Here is a 14724-nt window from a genome sequence, read left to right as displayed (position 1 = left end):
ACAAAATATATTGTTAGACTATTACATACTTAAGAATACTTGACAACATTGCAGTAGTATAACTAAAAAGAAATACTATCTTATTTGCAGGAATACTGTTTGCATACATTTAAAAATGCAGGAAAGTAAATCAGAGGCAACCAGTGAAAGAAAAAAAGAGGAAGGAGCAGGCAACTTCCCAGAATAAACATGCTATATAAACAAACGATGGATAGGGGTACTATTGTTTGAATAGAAATTGTTTAGTTATTAATAACCATCTTCCTCAAAGAACAATGGGAATAATGACAAGTAGAAGGAATGAGGAGAGGAATAATGACAGGTAGAGTAACCCAAATAACCTAATCAGAGCAAATGTAAGCACCCTGACTTAGCTACTTCCAAAGATGCCACAGAAGGACAAACAGCCCATTGTCCAGGTGTGCGATTTACTAGGTAAGTTAACAGCAGTCTTTCCCCAGATCACTGAACACACTGCAGGAGATGGGGAGATGCTGCTGCCTATAGTAACATGGGACTCAGTATGAAATGCAAGGAAGAAGAATACTGGGATTGTGCAGATTGTGCATGACTTACTAGGGGATGCTTAGAGGGAGACTTGAAAGTGGGGAGTAGGATAAGAGAGGTTTAGGAGCCAGGTGCTGGAGAGTACACAGTTCAGACTGAGTACCTGTGGGCAATAGGGATTCCGAGTGTTAGCTTTGGCAGGAACCAGAAGCCAGCTACCTGAAAGACCATGAGTCTGAGGGCCAAACACAAGTCTGGACCAGCTGCTGGAGGAATGTGTGTAGCTTTCTGTGTCTGTAAGTTTGTCTAGTTGCAGTGTTTGTCAGTGTCTAGACAAGTGGGAAGAATGTCACCTACTGGATATACTGAGTGCCTAATGTTAGCTGCTGGGGCAATCCATATTGTCTGTACATATATGAATGTATTTATTTTCCTCTGATTTCAATCTGATTAGCCAGACAAGGGAATAAGAGTAGTGTGTACTGTATGCATTTCTGTCTACAAGGAGCACATGCTTGACCTTGCTACTAGCTGGACCTGAAAGTATAAAGCTACAAGCCTTGCTTCTATGAAGTTACCAGACTTGACAACTCCTGACAAAGATGACCTGAGATCTTGGTAGCAACTTCTGAGAACAACTTAATTACGTACAAGGGCTATAACAGGACAAAATGCTGCCATGTATCAGTGAATTTTTCTGCTGTAGACAACAAATTATCTATGAGAAATATGGCAATTGAAGTGAAATTTTTCAACACTGATGCAAAGGAAGTTCTGAGAAATAAAATAAGGAAAGAATTTTCCAATAAAATTAAATTTAATAACCTGATGTAGAACAGTAAATGAAAACATAGAACAAAATTATATACCAGTATATACAATGAGGTTTATATTTTTTAATTAAAAAATAATAGAGTAATTTTGGAGGAACTCTTACAACTGTTAATACTATCCACTTCACAAAGTGCTGCAAAAATAAAGTGGTTTATGCATACATCAGAAAAACATATGTATTTATACATGTAGTTTTGCATCTTGGACACCACTGAACAATAATTTCTTGTTCAGTATTTTCTTATGTTATACAAATTTAGATTTCTAATAACCTTTCAAGACTTCTCCTTTGGAAGAGGAGATTGCTAGAACAATTAAGAATTCAAATACTATAAGCTTATACTCTTTGCATCTGCACAGAAGTGGTTATTAAACCATAACATTTAAAATTATGCTACTTACCTTATTTTTTATACCAAATTCATAGACAACTTCTCTCTCTTCATCTCTCATTACTGGAATCTTTGAGATACTACCAACATACACATGACCTTTAATAACTGGTAACAAGTCAAAACAGGATTCAGCAACTTTCTTTAATGCCAAAGAAACTTTCTGGCAGTCAGGATCCTTCTTTATTGGTAGTGATTCTTCTAAATTGGAGCTGTGTGATGAATCACTGATTTCACAGCTTTTACCATGGAAAGCCTCCTGCATTTCAGAAATGGTATTTTTAGTATTTCTGACAGCTGTAGTATCACTGGGCTCCATCCTTGGCGGTTCACTGTCCAGCCTCAGTCTTTTGGCACTTCTTGGCATAGATACCTGCAATAGTGTCCTTTTTTCAAGGCGATTTGATGATCTTGAAAACAATTGCTGATTTTGCATATCTTTGTCTTCATCTTTGCTACTATCAGATTTCATATTGCTCCCAGCTTTAACAAAAGCAGTTGATGTAGATGCAATGGCTTTGAATCCACCTGTTTGAGATACAGGTCCTGGCAAACTTTGGCTGTCTGGAAAAGCGCATCGGTTAAGCTGAATATTGCCTTTCAGAATGTTTAGTGTCCTTGCCCTTGCAGACAGCTCTGGATACATAGTGTCCAATATTTTTACAGAGTTCTCCTGAGGAGCACCTGGACCAGCACTAACTGCTGCCAAGAGAGGAAATCTTCCTGGAACGGGAAGTGCATGCTTTGGAATGGAAGTACAAAATTTCAAAGGTGAGGAGCAAATCCTTCTACCTACTGCCATTTCTGAGGGTGAGGGAGGAGAAAAAAGAGCAGATTTTACTTTTGGAGTATCTGCTAATGGAGACACGAGAGGAAGAAGAGGAGTTTTGCGTAGTGGGGATATCAGGTCATCAAGAGGAGAAAGCAAAGAGGATTGATCTGTAGAAGATGTTACTGGGGACACAGTACAGGAAGTTTTTGGAGGAGTAGCAATCAGAGGCAGTAGCAAGGGGGGCAGAGGAGGACCTATCTCTTCCCTGATTTTATTTATCATCTCAGATGAGCATTTTGTTGCCACAGAAGTACTAGCATTTGCAAGAACTGGCTGAGTAACTTTAAGAGTCTTTGTTTTTCTTTTACCTTGAAACAGTCTCTTTGATAGCTTGGTATGCATTACTTGGGCAGCTGTCTTGGTAGAAACAGTCAAGATTTCAGATGGTTCTTGCTCTTTACACCTCAATTTATTGCTCTTTTTGAGAGCACAAGACTCTGATTCCACCATATGTAACTTCTCAAATACCGTCCGTTGTGGTTCAGAAAGCTGCCCAACTGTTTGACAACTGCACCTTACATCTGGATTTGGAAGATACTTGAGTGAATTTTTTTTTCTGTCACTATCTCTGATAACATCAGTGCTGCTTTCTCCTGTGTTGCAAGCACTGCAAATTTGATTATTATTATATTCTTCAATCACTGAGACCCCCACATCAACACGGTGTAACAGACTTTGTTCCCCATTTGACTGTAGCTTTTCAGAATCATTTTCTTCTAAGAAACTGTCAAGTGCTAACATTCTTGTATTTAATTTACTGTTTTTTACAGCCAGCCTGCAATTTTCTGAGAATCCATTTAACATTTTGCATAGTGGTAACCTATTTTTTGAAGCATTTGGCATCACAGGGCTTTCTTTTGATATCCCAGATTTTAAGAGACTTTCCTCACTGTGACTAATGCATCCAGCTATGTTAGACTCCAGCATGAGCTCATTAGTACTCTCAGTATTTTCAGAGGTTATTAATATACATTCCCTTTTCCAAGAGGCCGAGTCTTCAGGATAACCCTCCCCAGTCACACTTGACCACTCATCTGCAGTATCTCCAGAGCTGTTTGGTTCACAGTGTGTATTCATATCCACTACAGTGCCTGCTTTTAGGTGACTAACTGTGAAAGTATTTCCTGGATGCATCATTGAATGAAGCTCACATACTTGGTAATCAGCATCAACAATTGCGCCAGTTTCCAGAGCATCCACTGCAATTCTCCTGGAAGCTCTCAGTTTGTTTCTGAACATTGGAACACATTCAGAACACTTCACATACTTAACTTTTTCTATAGAACAATCTTTCTCTTCACAGTCATTGTTCTGCTCTGACATGTCAAAATCACTTTTACACTTTATTATGGCATTTTCCCCAGAACCCTCAAAACTATTCAGTTCTTTACTTTCTCCCCCACCTGTTAGTGAACCAGTTACAGAAGGATCTGTTCTAACTCTCGATGTATAAGTCCTGCATCCTGATTCTTGGCAATCTAACTTTTGGAGGAGAAGAGCATTCTTGTAAGAGTTTGCATACATGATCTGTGATTTAGTAGATGCCTGAGGTTCTTTATCTACTGGCTGCTCCTTATCTGAAGTTTTCATTTCATTTTTGTGTACGCATTCTCTCTCAGGGCAGCCCAGTTCTTTGGCCATGTTGACTTTTCCAACAGACAGAATCTCAGCACCCTCTTCTAAGTTTTCTGAAGAACAGGTAAATGTACCATTCATAACAGAATTTGTATGTCCCTTGTTTTCCTGAGTACAGGAAACAGCAGTCTTTCCTGTGAAATTAGTTTTGACAAAACCAACAACTTTCTGAAGACTGAAATTTGTATCAGGGGGTCTTGTGGATTCCAAGACAATTCCCACTTGCACAGGAGAATTAGTTTCCTCATTATTTATGCAGCATTTTTCCAAGTCTTTTTGAGTAGAAAAAGCCAAACCACTTCCATCATCCATTTCTGAAGTAGGCTGGCAAATGATCTCTGAAATATTATTTTTCTTCACAACATTCTTTTCCCACTTTAGTGAACTGGAACAAGTCTCAGTCACCAATTCCTTGCTTTGTTTATTTAATTTCCTTTCTATTTCATCACATTTAACATTTTCAGTTTTCAAGAGCTGAGTCAGAGGTTTTTCAAGCTGTTCCTGAGAAGTAGGATTACTTTGTAAGACAGATTCAATAGTACCCCCTCTTGCTAACAACTCACTGCTTTCCCCTCCGCAATCTTCTGGATTAACTTTGACTTCAGTCTCTAGAGATTCAAACACTCTAAAGTTTTGAGGTTTGGATTGCCCACATTCTAATGTATTATGTAAGTTTTCAGATTGTTTTATTTCACCTTTCTCTTCTGTAAAATCTAACACAGAGGATTCACACTTAGCTACACTGCTTTCTGCACCAATAATGTGTCCTGTCTTTGTAAGTGCAAGTATATTTTCCAAGTTTCTTTGAGTCCGTTGAGATAAATTACTACCATCTTCCTCATTATGTGGTTTGCTTTGTAAATATACCCCCTCCTTTACATCTACTGATTTTACATTTTCTGCACTATGGAGTAGCTCTGACAATTCAGCTACTTCTAGAACACTTTCTCTGTTAAATTTCATAGCTAGTTCAATAGTTGGAGCTCTGGTTATATTAACATCTTCAATTTTGAGCTGTTCATCTTTTGGAAAGACTGAAAATAAGGTTCTGATTTCTTCAGCACCAGATACAGGTAAGTAATGGCTAGAGACTTTAACAGTCTCTTGTTCACATTCTCTGTTCACTTCGTCTTTTGTTTGCATATGTTGTTTCTCCAGAATCTCTTCACTGTCATATTTTATTTCAGAGCACTGAGATTGTGCAGAGATCTCAATAGCTCCAGCCACATTAGTTAATTTGATTACATTTTTTGATTTATTTTCAACCACTTCATTTTCTATCAACACATCAGATTTTTCCTCAGCATCTTCTCTTTGAAGCACAATGCATTCCTCAGATAGCAAAGAGGTAACACTTTGCAGAACAGATGCCTCTATTGGAGTTTCTCTCTGTGCTACTAATTTCTCTCTTTCTGCATTCACTAATTCACCATATTTTCCATGTGTACCCTCATTATCAACAGCCGTAATTAAGGTTACATTCTCCTCTGTTTGCTCTACCACACTACTTTTTTCTATCTGATTCTGAGGCTTGAAACTTTGTAACATAAAATCTGCAGAAGAATCTCCCTCTTCACTGTCCATGTCCTCACCATCTCCTTTCTGTTCTTCCATGTCTTCTGATTCATGTGCTGTTGCTCCAGTTAGCTCTCTGTTCTCAGTTTCCATATCCTCAGAATTCTCCTCCAAACAATCTTTGTTAGTTTCCATGTTTGTAATTAGAGTAGCACCTTCAGCTTGCTTTCTTTCAGCATCTCTCTCCTCCTTGCTTGACATCTTTGGACTGATATGAATGCTCTTTTCATTCCAACTCAGATTAAGTGAGATTTCTGCAGCAAAATCATGCTCACATGATTTGGACTGTCTGTTACACTCATCACCAGGGCTGATTACATTATAACTTGGAGACTGAACTTGGTCTTCTTGTAAAATATCCTCCACTGCAGAAGTACTGCATTCGTCTTCTTCAAAACTGGAATCTGTGACTTCTCCCAACAACATATCCTTCAATCAAAAAAAAAACCACAAAGTTAAAAATCTAAATTTTAGTATCAGTTTTAAGACCTACTTTTCTAAACAAGTACCCTTAAAGCCCTGACATGCAGTGGTTTCGGGAGATTAAGGCTGGTCAACAAAATTACAACTTTATCCATCATTGTTGTTCATAGTAAGTTGAAGTACCTCTGTAAAAAGTAGGAGATTTCTTTATCTACCTACTGGCATTCCTAAAATTACTGGAAAAGAGCATTTGAGTAGCATTTAACTTTCAAGCTCTGGAATTTTGCTATGAAAGCCATGCTTACACTGAACATAAATTGGGACTTTAAGTCTGCACCAATGGGAAATTATGACAGCAAGTTTAGACATAGGTGACTGTGTACTGGTTTTTGGCTAGTTAATTTTCTTCACAGTAGCTACTTTGGGAGTATGTTTTGAATTTGTGCTGAAAATGGTGTTAATAATATAGAGATGCTTTCATTACTGCTGAGTGGTGCTTGCACAGCATCAAGGGCTTTTCTGCTTCTCCTACTGCCACACTGGTGAGGGTGCATAGGAAGCTGGAAGGAGACAGTTGGTACAGCTGACCCCACTGGACCAAAGAGACATCCCATACTGTTATGGCATCATGCTGAGCATATAAAGAAAGGGAAAGAAGGAAGGGTGGGACATTTGGAGCGATGACATTTCTCTTCCCAAGTCACCATTATGCATGATGGAGCCCTGTTGACCTGCCTGCTCATATGAAAGAGGGAATGAATTCCTTGTTCTGCTTTGCTTGTGTGCACAGCTTTTCCCATTAAACTGTCTTTATCTCAATACATGTTTTCTAACTTTTCCAATTCTCCCCAGGATCCTGCTGGTGGGGAAGTCAGCAAGTGGCTGTGTGGTACTTAGTGGTTGACTGGGGCTAAACCATGACACATATACTTCTGAAGATTATGTGTTTGCTCCTTTCCACAGGCAGTATGCTACAAGGTCTACGAAGTATCTGTATGGATCTAAACACACAGAGATCCTTTTAGTGCACAAGTAACTAATACTGATTAAAAAAAAAAAAGCAACAAAACAAAAAAAACCCAGGAATACAAAATCACGATTTCTTCAGTAATTTTGACACCAAATTAAGTGCCAAGTCAGACACATACTGAAACTCACCTGTGTAGTCAGTGGTGAAAGCTGTACTGGAGAAAGTAGAGCAGGTAGAGGTCTGGCCCAATTCAATATATCCATCACATTTCCACCTAGGTCTCCCTGCTCCTGATCAGAGAAGTCTGAAGTGCTGCCTGTCTGTATGCCGACCTCTACAGTTTTATCCTCATCACTGTGCACATCTTCTTCAGTAGCCCCATCCTCAGTACAATCATCTCCAAAAGTCTCAGTACTTGTTTGAATTATCATTGCTGTTACAGAATTTTGCTTTACAGCATTTTCCTCTGAAGAACACCAAGGTAGTGTTTTGCCATCACACTTCCTGATCTTTTGGTGGATTTGTACAGTGTCTAAGACAGAAAAACATTGTTAAGAATTTTTCCCCTCACATTTTTGTTTACAGAGATAATATACAATAGTAATAAAAATGTAATACCATATTTTTAATTGATGTTTCCATAGAAGATCTTAATCACTTTCAGAAAAGCTTTCTTTATAGAGATGCAATGTTGCTATTTACAATTATTTTTTTCATGAAAAAGGCATATGTGTGTGCGAAGAGCTTCTCCCCAAACACATTTTGACTTGGATCGTTAAAACATTCCCAATTTTTGCTATCAGGAAGGGTCATTCTTGGTAGAATTGAAGATCCAGTATGTTTAATTTCCATCTTTTGTCCAGTAACTCACAGTCATGAAAAGCAAGACAACCGTGCACAGACATTCCCCACTCAGGCTGTAATTCTCTTAAAGCAACCTGCAGGTCTGAGCCAGCAGCTGTACTTCCAAACAAGCTATATTTATACCCTGCCATAAATACAACAAGGGAGCTCTTAGCTACATTTCTAGTTTATGATTTAATATGCATATGCTTTTAAATTGTTTGTTCTTAAAATGTAAATATTGAGTCAAATCACACAAGAATTTGTCTTTAATGATATTATTTAGTCAGAGCTGAACTGTTATTAAAAAAAGCACCACAATGTGTCCTATGTGTTGGAGTCTGAAATACAGACTGTGTGCCCTTGTTTTTAATATTTAGTTCTGGGATCCAAGAGAACACTGAATTTCATATTATATGAAATTCATGAGCATGTTTTCATAGTGATACATGAAAACAAATGATAAAGTTAGATAAAAAAAAGCTAAAAGTGTAGGTGTGTAGATTAGAAAGTTTCTTAAATCACTGGGTGAAAAAGTAGTTTAGAGAACAGGAGACAAGATGGAGGATTTAGGGTGTTGTCCCTTGTCCTTCTTCTTTCTTCTTCATGTTCTTCTCCTAGAGGTTTTTGGGTAATAGTTAGTGATTGGATAGAAAATGCCGCAGTGCATCACAGAGGTGATGGGTCATTGGGTCATTAAGAAAAATAATACACGTGTCTATTGTTAATTGGATAAAAATAGGTATAAAGATAAAAGAACTACGTAGTTCGGGGCCATTTTGTGTATCAGACATGAAGTGTGCCACAAGGCCTTGTTTGTACCATCAGAAGAAAGAAATGTACCAAATTGCAAAGATTAACCTTGTAACCAGCCTAGAGAGACCTGTTAACTTTTGTAAGGATCCTTCAATAAACACGAGAAACAAGATTCTAACGAGCTCGAGAGTTTACTTCGAATAATAAAGAACTGAGATAAGTGGAACTCCCCACGAGGGAGGATCCCAGAAGAATTCAGCCCAGAGGAGGCTGGGGAGTGAGAGAAAAACTGTATCTACAGAGAATTCAGCCCAGAGGAGGCTGGGGGACTATAGAAAGCTGTATCTACAGAGAATTCAGCCCAGAGGAGGCTGGGGGACTATAGAAAGCTGTATCTACAGAGAATTGAGCCCAAAGAAGGCCGAGAGACTAAAGAAAAGTTATATCCACAGAGAACAGAGCCCAAAGGAGGCAAAGAAAAGAGAGACAGAGGTAACACTATGCACAAAGGAGTCTAAACAACTAAGATAAAGATACTGAGCAGTTGACAACCTTGCCAAGATGTCAACTATACAGTTTTACAGTTATTCTAACAACAAGAAAGCATGTCCAAGTGCTCTGTGTGATTTGCTGCACTGTACTTTTGTTTTGTTACTTTTCAAATCAGATTTTACTATTACACAGTAACTCATTTATTATGCAGACAAAACACATTCATCCAGGAAAGTCTAAAGACAAATAATATAAATTTATTATAAATGTGCTAAATACTTCAAAAAGGGAAAAGATGGCACAGTTTCCTGAAATTTAAATTATATCATTTTATAAAATGAAAATATTACCTCAAATAAGACAGTAGAAACCAACAATTCCCAAACCCCAGTGTGTCATATGGAACTATAATCTACTCTTTAGTATTCGCAATTCTTATATGACATTGCATGTGTGATCTTGTCTATAGCATTTACAAACACTACCGGATACAAAATCAGCAGCATTCAAGCAAGAGATCAAGCCTATTCAGTGTACACATGAGTACCATCTGCTGTGAACCACTTGGGTTTTGTGACTAAATACTGCCTTAGACAAACTAGTTTAGATTTAAATGAGAAACCGCTGTTAAGCAATCTAACTGCGGAGGCAGGGTAAGGGGTTTTTTTAATGCCAGTTTCTCTCATGCACCATAAGCTGCAAAACTCTGAAAGTTTACTCAAAACTTTTGTTCAGAAACTTTGTCCAGCCCCTGAACACACACACTCACATCCCTGCTTGACACTGCTGGACTTCCAGGATCTTATAGAAAGAAGATCGCACATGTCCAGAACTCCTCCTGGAGGAGGTATTGGGGTGTTTACAGGAAGAATGAGGTTTATAAAAACCCCAAATTTTGATGCTTATGTAGACCTCCATGTCTGATGGACTCCCACTTTGTATCACAACCACAGACCATGATCGCCCACACATCACTGGAGCCACAGGTGGTGGTTATTTTTATCTTTTCTCCTCTATCTTTTTTCTTTCCTGTTTTTCCTCTCTTAGGGTTGTCACTGTAGAACAGATATACATCCATTTCTAATCCATTACAGTGTTTTCCATTTATGGTTTCAAAGCAGTTCTAATAAAATTTGTTGTTACATCAATTATTTAGTGTTTTTCTACTTTAATCCACCCCAAGGAATCCTTGACCAACAAACTGGGTTGCCCTGCCTCAGAGGCAAGTCACAACACCATCCCACGGTAAAAAGAACAGCACATGTATAAAATGGTTTTGAGTAGTAGCATTGGCAAAACTTGCATTCTGTCAGAAAAAAAACAAAACAGTGTACTTCATTACTGCTCTGTGTTAATCCACTGCTAGAACTTGCACAGATATTCCCAAAGCAACATCAATGGTAGTATCATATTCAAAAATATTAATTTAACATTATAGGTCAAAATAAATTCCTCAGTGATGAAAAACTTAAGCACATTCTGATACGTCAGCACCACTAAAGGAGTAAATTAGAAAAACTGATCAATAACCCTGTTTCAAAGATCTATCTCAGTTCATGTAGCACCTCCATGTAAAAATCTTAATTGCTGCACTGGACACCAGGAGAAGGGAGAAATTGATCAGCCTGAAGGGCCCTACCACATCATTTTCACCAAAGGTAAGTAAGCTGTCATCTCCTTTACAACTTACAGGCATTACTTACTAATACTTACTAAGTATTACAACTTAAAAGTCACATGGAACTTCCAGGATGGTCTAAATTTTCTCAGGACAAACCTACATTATTTTTACAAAAGGAGATCTTTGACAAGCAGAAATAAAGAAAATAAGGGAAATTCAGAAGTTGGTTGTCTCTTACATTTTCTTCATGTTGTTTTATGCCAACCATTTCAAGGCTCAGCAGTTTCCCCACACTGAAGTGGGCAGCAACACAGTTACATATTTTGCTCCTATAAAAACTCCAGTTAGATACTTAGGAAGCTTACTTTTCACAGTGAACTATACGATAGTACTGAGTTATTAGGAACTTTACATCCTATCTACACTCTCAAAATCAGTCATGCACTTACATCAAGAATATTGATACATATCATCCATCTAAAAGTTTCCCCTGAAAAATAGATGAAAGATATAATTTCTGAATAACTAAGAGATTCTCCTAACTTCTCTACTCATCCCTTTCCAACCCAGTCCCTGATAACCACATTTCTTTAGGAATGAGATACTTTTCTGATAGTTACCCATTTATCTGTAGAAGAGCTGCCATAGCAATTTTTAAAGATTCAGCATAAGTAAGTTTCTTTACTCGAAGTGTCAACTCTCTGGGACCTCAGCCTGAACCTGACGTCCACAAAAAGCCCTAGTGATATTGAACCAACCTCATTGGAAGGATTCTCTCAGAGATTGCATTTTGCACACAGATTTTACTTTATCCAGGGAATTGCACTTTTGTTCATCATGTGACTCAGTGAAATTATTTTTTTCTCCTGAAATCTATAACCTGGAATCATGTAGCTTCAAACCCTTACACTACTGCCTTCTCTCACTTCTGAGAGAAGATTAAGATTACTCTGATCTGAAAACATCATCAAAATCTACCATGTACTACTTGAAATACCTTCTTGATGCCAAGTGGAGAAAGAAATAGAGAAGAAATAAGTGATCCAATGCTAACATTGGTTGCCTTAGCAGTAAAACTGAATTTTACAATTTAAAACTTTACTCTTGATTGGGCACATTGCAAGGAAACTCACCATTTCAAGTTGTCCTCTCCTCACTCTAAGCAACAAAGCAACTTTTTGGAACAAGTTTTGTGGTTTTTTTCCTCTCAAGAAGGACTAGATTAAGATGTGATACTTTATAAAAATAAATAATCTAGACATAGAATCTTATCTGACTTACAGCAAAACCTCATCAGCACAGTAACTGCAGATGCCTGGCAGTGGCAACTGTGCTTCTCAAGAACAAACAGTGGTATTTCTCTGAGAAAAACCTTCCTCCACAGAAATTTTTCAATGCCCTGACAATGAAGCAGAATTTTTCAACCTGTTTCAAATTACGTGAATTTCAGGATGCTACATACACTCTTCTTTGAAGTCACATACAATATTCTGTTTTCTGAGACAGCAAATCCACATATTCCAGGATATGAAACAAACTATAGTAAACACTGCATACCCAAAACTAAATATGCAATGCTGCATTATGTTTTATCTCAAGAAATTTTCATATGTTTTTCAAGACAGAAAACACAGTGCTTCTCAAAGCACTCATGTGCTATGGACTTTAATCTCAAGACCATAAAACATACATATCCCTGGGGATTCAGTCTCATCTTTGTGTTTTACCTACAATACCACTGTGTTTATCTCCTTTTATCTGATATTAAAGCAGACAACTCCAGTATACTCCTTTCCATCTCTGCATTTAAGATCTACATGCAGCTTCTCCTCTATACTGTATCCCTAAACTAAAAAAGACGAGCAGATAATATAGGTATAGCTCAGTAGTATGCCAAAGTTAGCTCAGGACCCAGTTACAGAGTACCTCTTGAAAAGGCCTGGCTCCTCACAGACAGGGTCTTAGCATGTTCCTTCAGTTCATCTCACCATAACATATGAACAGAGCATGTTAGAGAACTCAAATTACGAAAATATTCAGCACCCCAGCTGCAAGATTCTTCAAATGCTTCATTACATGCTTATTCACAATGTAGATGATTTTATGCCCCAACTATATGAGACAAAGTTTTTCAAAGACTAATAAGACATTGATGGATTTTAACCTTAGATTATAGCCTAATGTCATTGGTCTGATGGGCAGACACAGGTATTGTCAACTTTATTACTGGGATATTTGTAACAATACTACCAAATGCTTTTAAATTAAGTTTGGCAAACTTTTATTATCCTATGAGGCTTTCACAACAGCACATTTGGAAAGCCTCACAAGTATTTCAATTTTCTTATATGAACACATTCTTCAAGAAAACCATTCTAGTAGTATCAGCCTTAGCAGAACAGAGAAGACACTGATCATATTGCAAATCTCTGGGTTATTTACAGCACATTTGGATATACTAAGAAATCTGTCATAAGGCTAGATGGCTGTCATAAGGCTGAAAGGCTAGATCCAGGCAGCAGATGAACTGACAGTCTCTGGAAAAGATACTACCATCAAGCTGATCTGCTCTTGAAGTTGAAATTACTATAATATGGGACAAGAAATCAGGGCAAACTCATTAAGATCCCTTTTTTCCTAGAAGATTGCACTTGTAAACATAAGCACTTTGTGACTGTGAATTCAAGGTAAAGGCCACTTCCATAAGAGGCTGAATAACAAGACGGCTGTTCTAGGCTTGAAGAGGGAAAAACCAAACCAGTAACAGAACGGAAGATGTATTTCTATGAAATCTAACCACTCCAACAAAAACATATTCTAAGCTTAGAATTTTCCTCACACTGAAGAGGGCAGAAAGACAAGCTAGAAGAGACTGTTACAGATAATGGCTTCCTTTTATGCAAGTATTGACGTTTCCTTGAGAAGATATGAATAGGAAAGACAAGACAGGACTTCTGGAATCTAAAGTTCCTCTTTTGGTGGATGGCAAAGGGATTACTCTGGAATTTGATACCCCTAAAATCATGTATATTTCAAACACTTCAGTTTCTTGTGCTTGTTCTTGTCATTTGATTGACCCTTGATCAAGACATTACATTCAGAATTGCAGGGCACAAGTGTCTAGCTCAGTTTTGGAGATGAAGCCATGTATCTGCTGCATTAAACTCATGGAAGTAAGGCTGACTAAAAGGTTTATAAGCTGGTCCTTGTATTTTGGCCCCTCTTATGTAGATTTCATTGGAAGACATCTGAAGCCAGATTCATTGGGATCTACACTAGCAGCAAATTTTCAGACTTAACAGTGTCTTTGAAAAGTTTATCTTCAAAGCTCTTAATGCAGCTGGGTACCCATCCCAGGCAATATCTCTACACCTTTAGTAACAGAAAAATCAAAGTAGTAGAGAAACTGAAAAAAAAGTAAAGCTTAATTAAAACATTCCAGGGATGCAACACAGAAATTAATGCAGTTTCAAGGCACCTATTACTCTTGAGTGCGGAGAGAAAATATCTGCTATGTAAAGTTAAAACAGTTCAATTTTTCTGTGAATATACATGTGGATAACTACTCAGATTATTTTTTGTTATTATCTGAATATCACATAACAATAAAGAAAATGGACATAACAGCTTCTTAAACTTTACAATTCAACTATGTTACCACATATTTGTTTCAGACTAAAAAGAGCCCATATGCAACATCAATCACATTATATACTACAGAGCTTATATGATATAATTACATTTTAAATATGAGATGAGTTTTGACTACTTACAAACAGTAAAAGAATTGGATTTCTCAATTGCAACAGCAATTTACAATAGCTTTTTATCAGAAGCTGGTTCA

General features: G+C 37.5%; 1 protein-coding gene across 5 annotated transcripts in view; it reads right to left on the bottom strand.

Moving 5' to 3' along the window:
• Positions 1 to 14724, bottom strand: part of ICE1 (interactor of little elongation complex ELL subunit 1) — a 37120-nt gene that overhangs the window by 10195 nt on the left and 12201 nt on the right. For all 5 annotated transcript variants that reach the window (XM_058830722.1, XM_058830723.1, XM_058830724.1 and 2 more), the window contains 2 exons: positions 7357 to 7700; positions 1744 to 6204 (listed from right to left, as the gene is read on the bottom strand). In XM_058830722.1, the coding sequence (XP_058686705.1) occupies positions 1744 to 6204; positions 7357 to 7700 (4805 nt within the window). The remainder of the gene's footprint in view (positions 1 to 1743; positions 6205 to 7356; positions 7701 to 14724) is intronic.

The sequence above is a fragment of the Poecile atricapillus genome, chromosome 2 (genome assembly GCF_030490865.1).
Source record: "Poecile atricapillus isolate bPoeAtr1 chromosome 2, bPoeAtr1.hap1, whole genome shotgun sequence".
NCBI classification, from domain to species: Eukaryota; Metazoa; Chordata; class Aves; order Passeriformes; family Paridae; genus Poecile; species Poecile atricapillus.
This window is presented reverse-complemented; position numbering and strand designations above follow the sequence as displayed.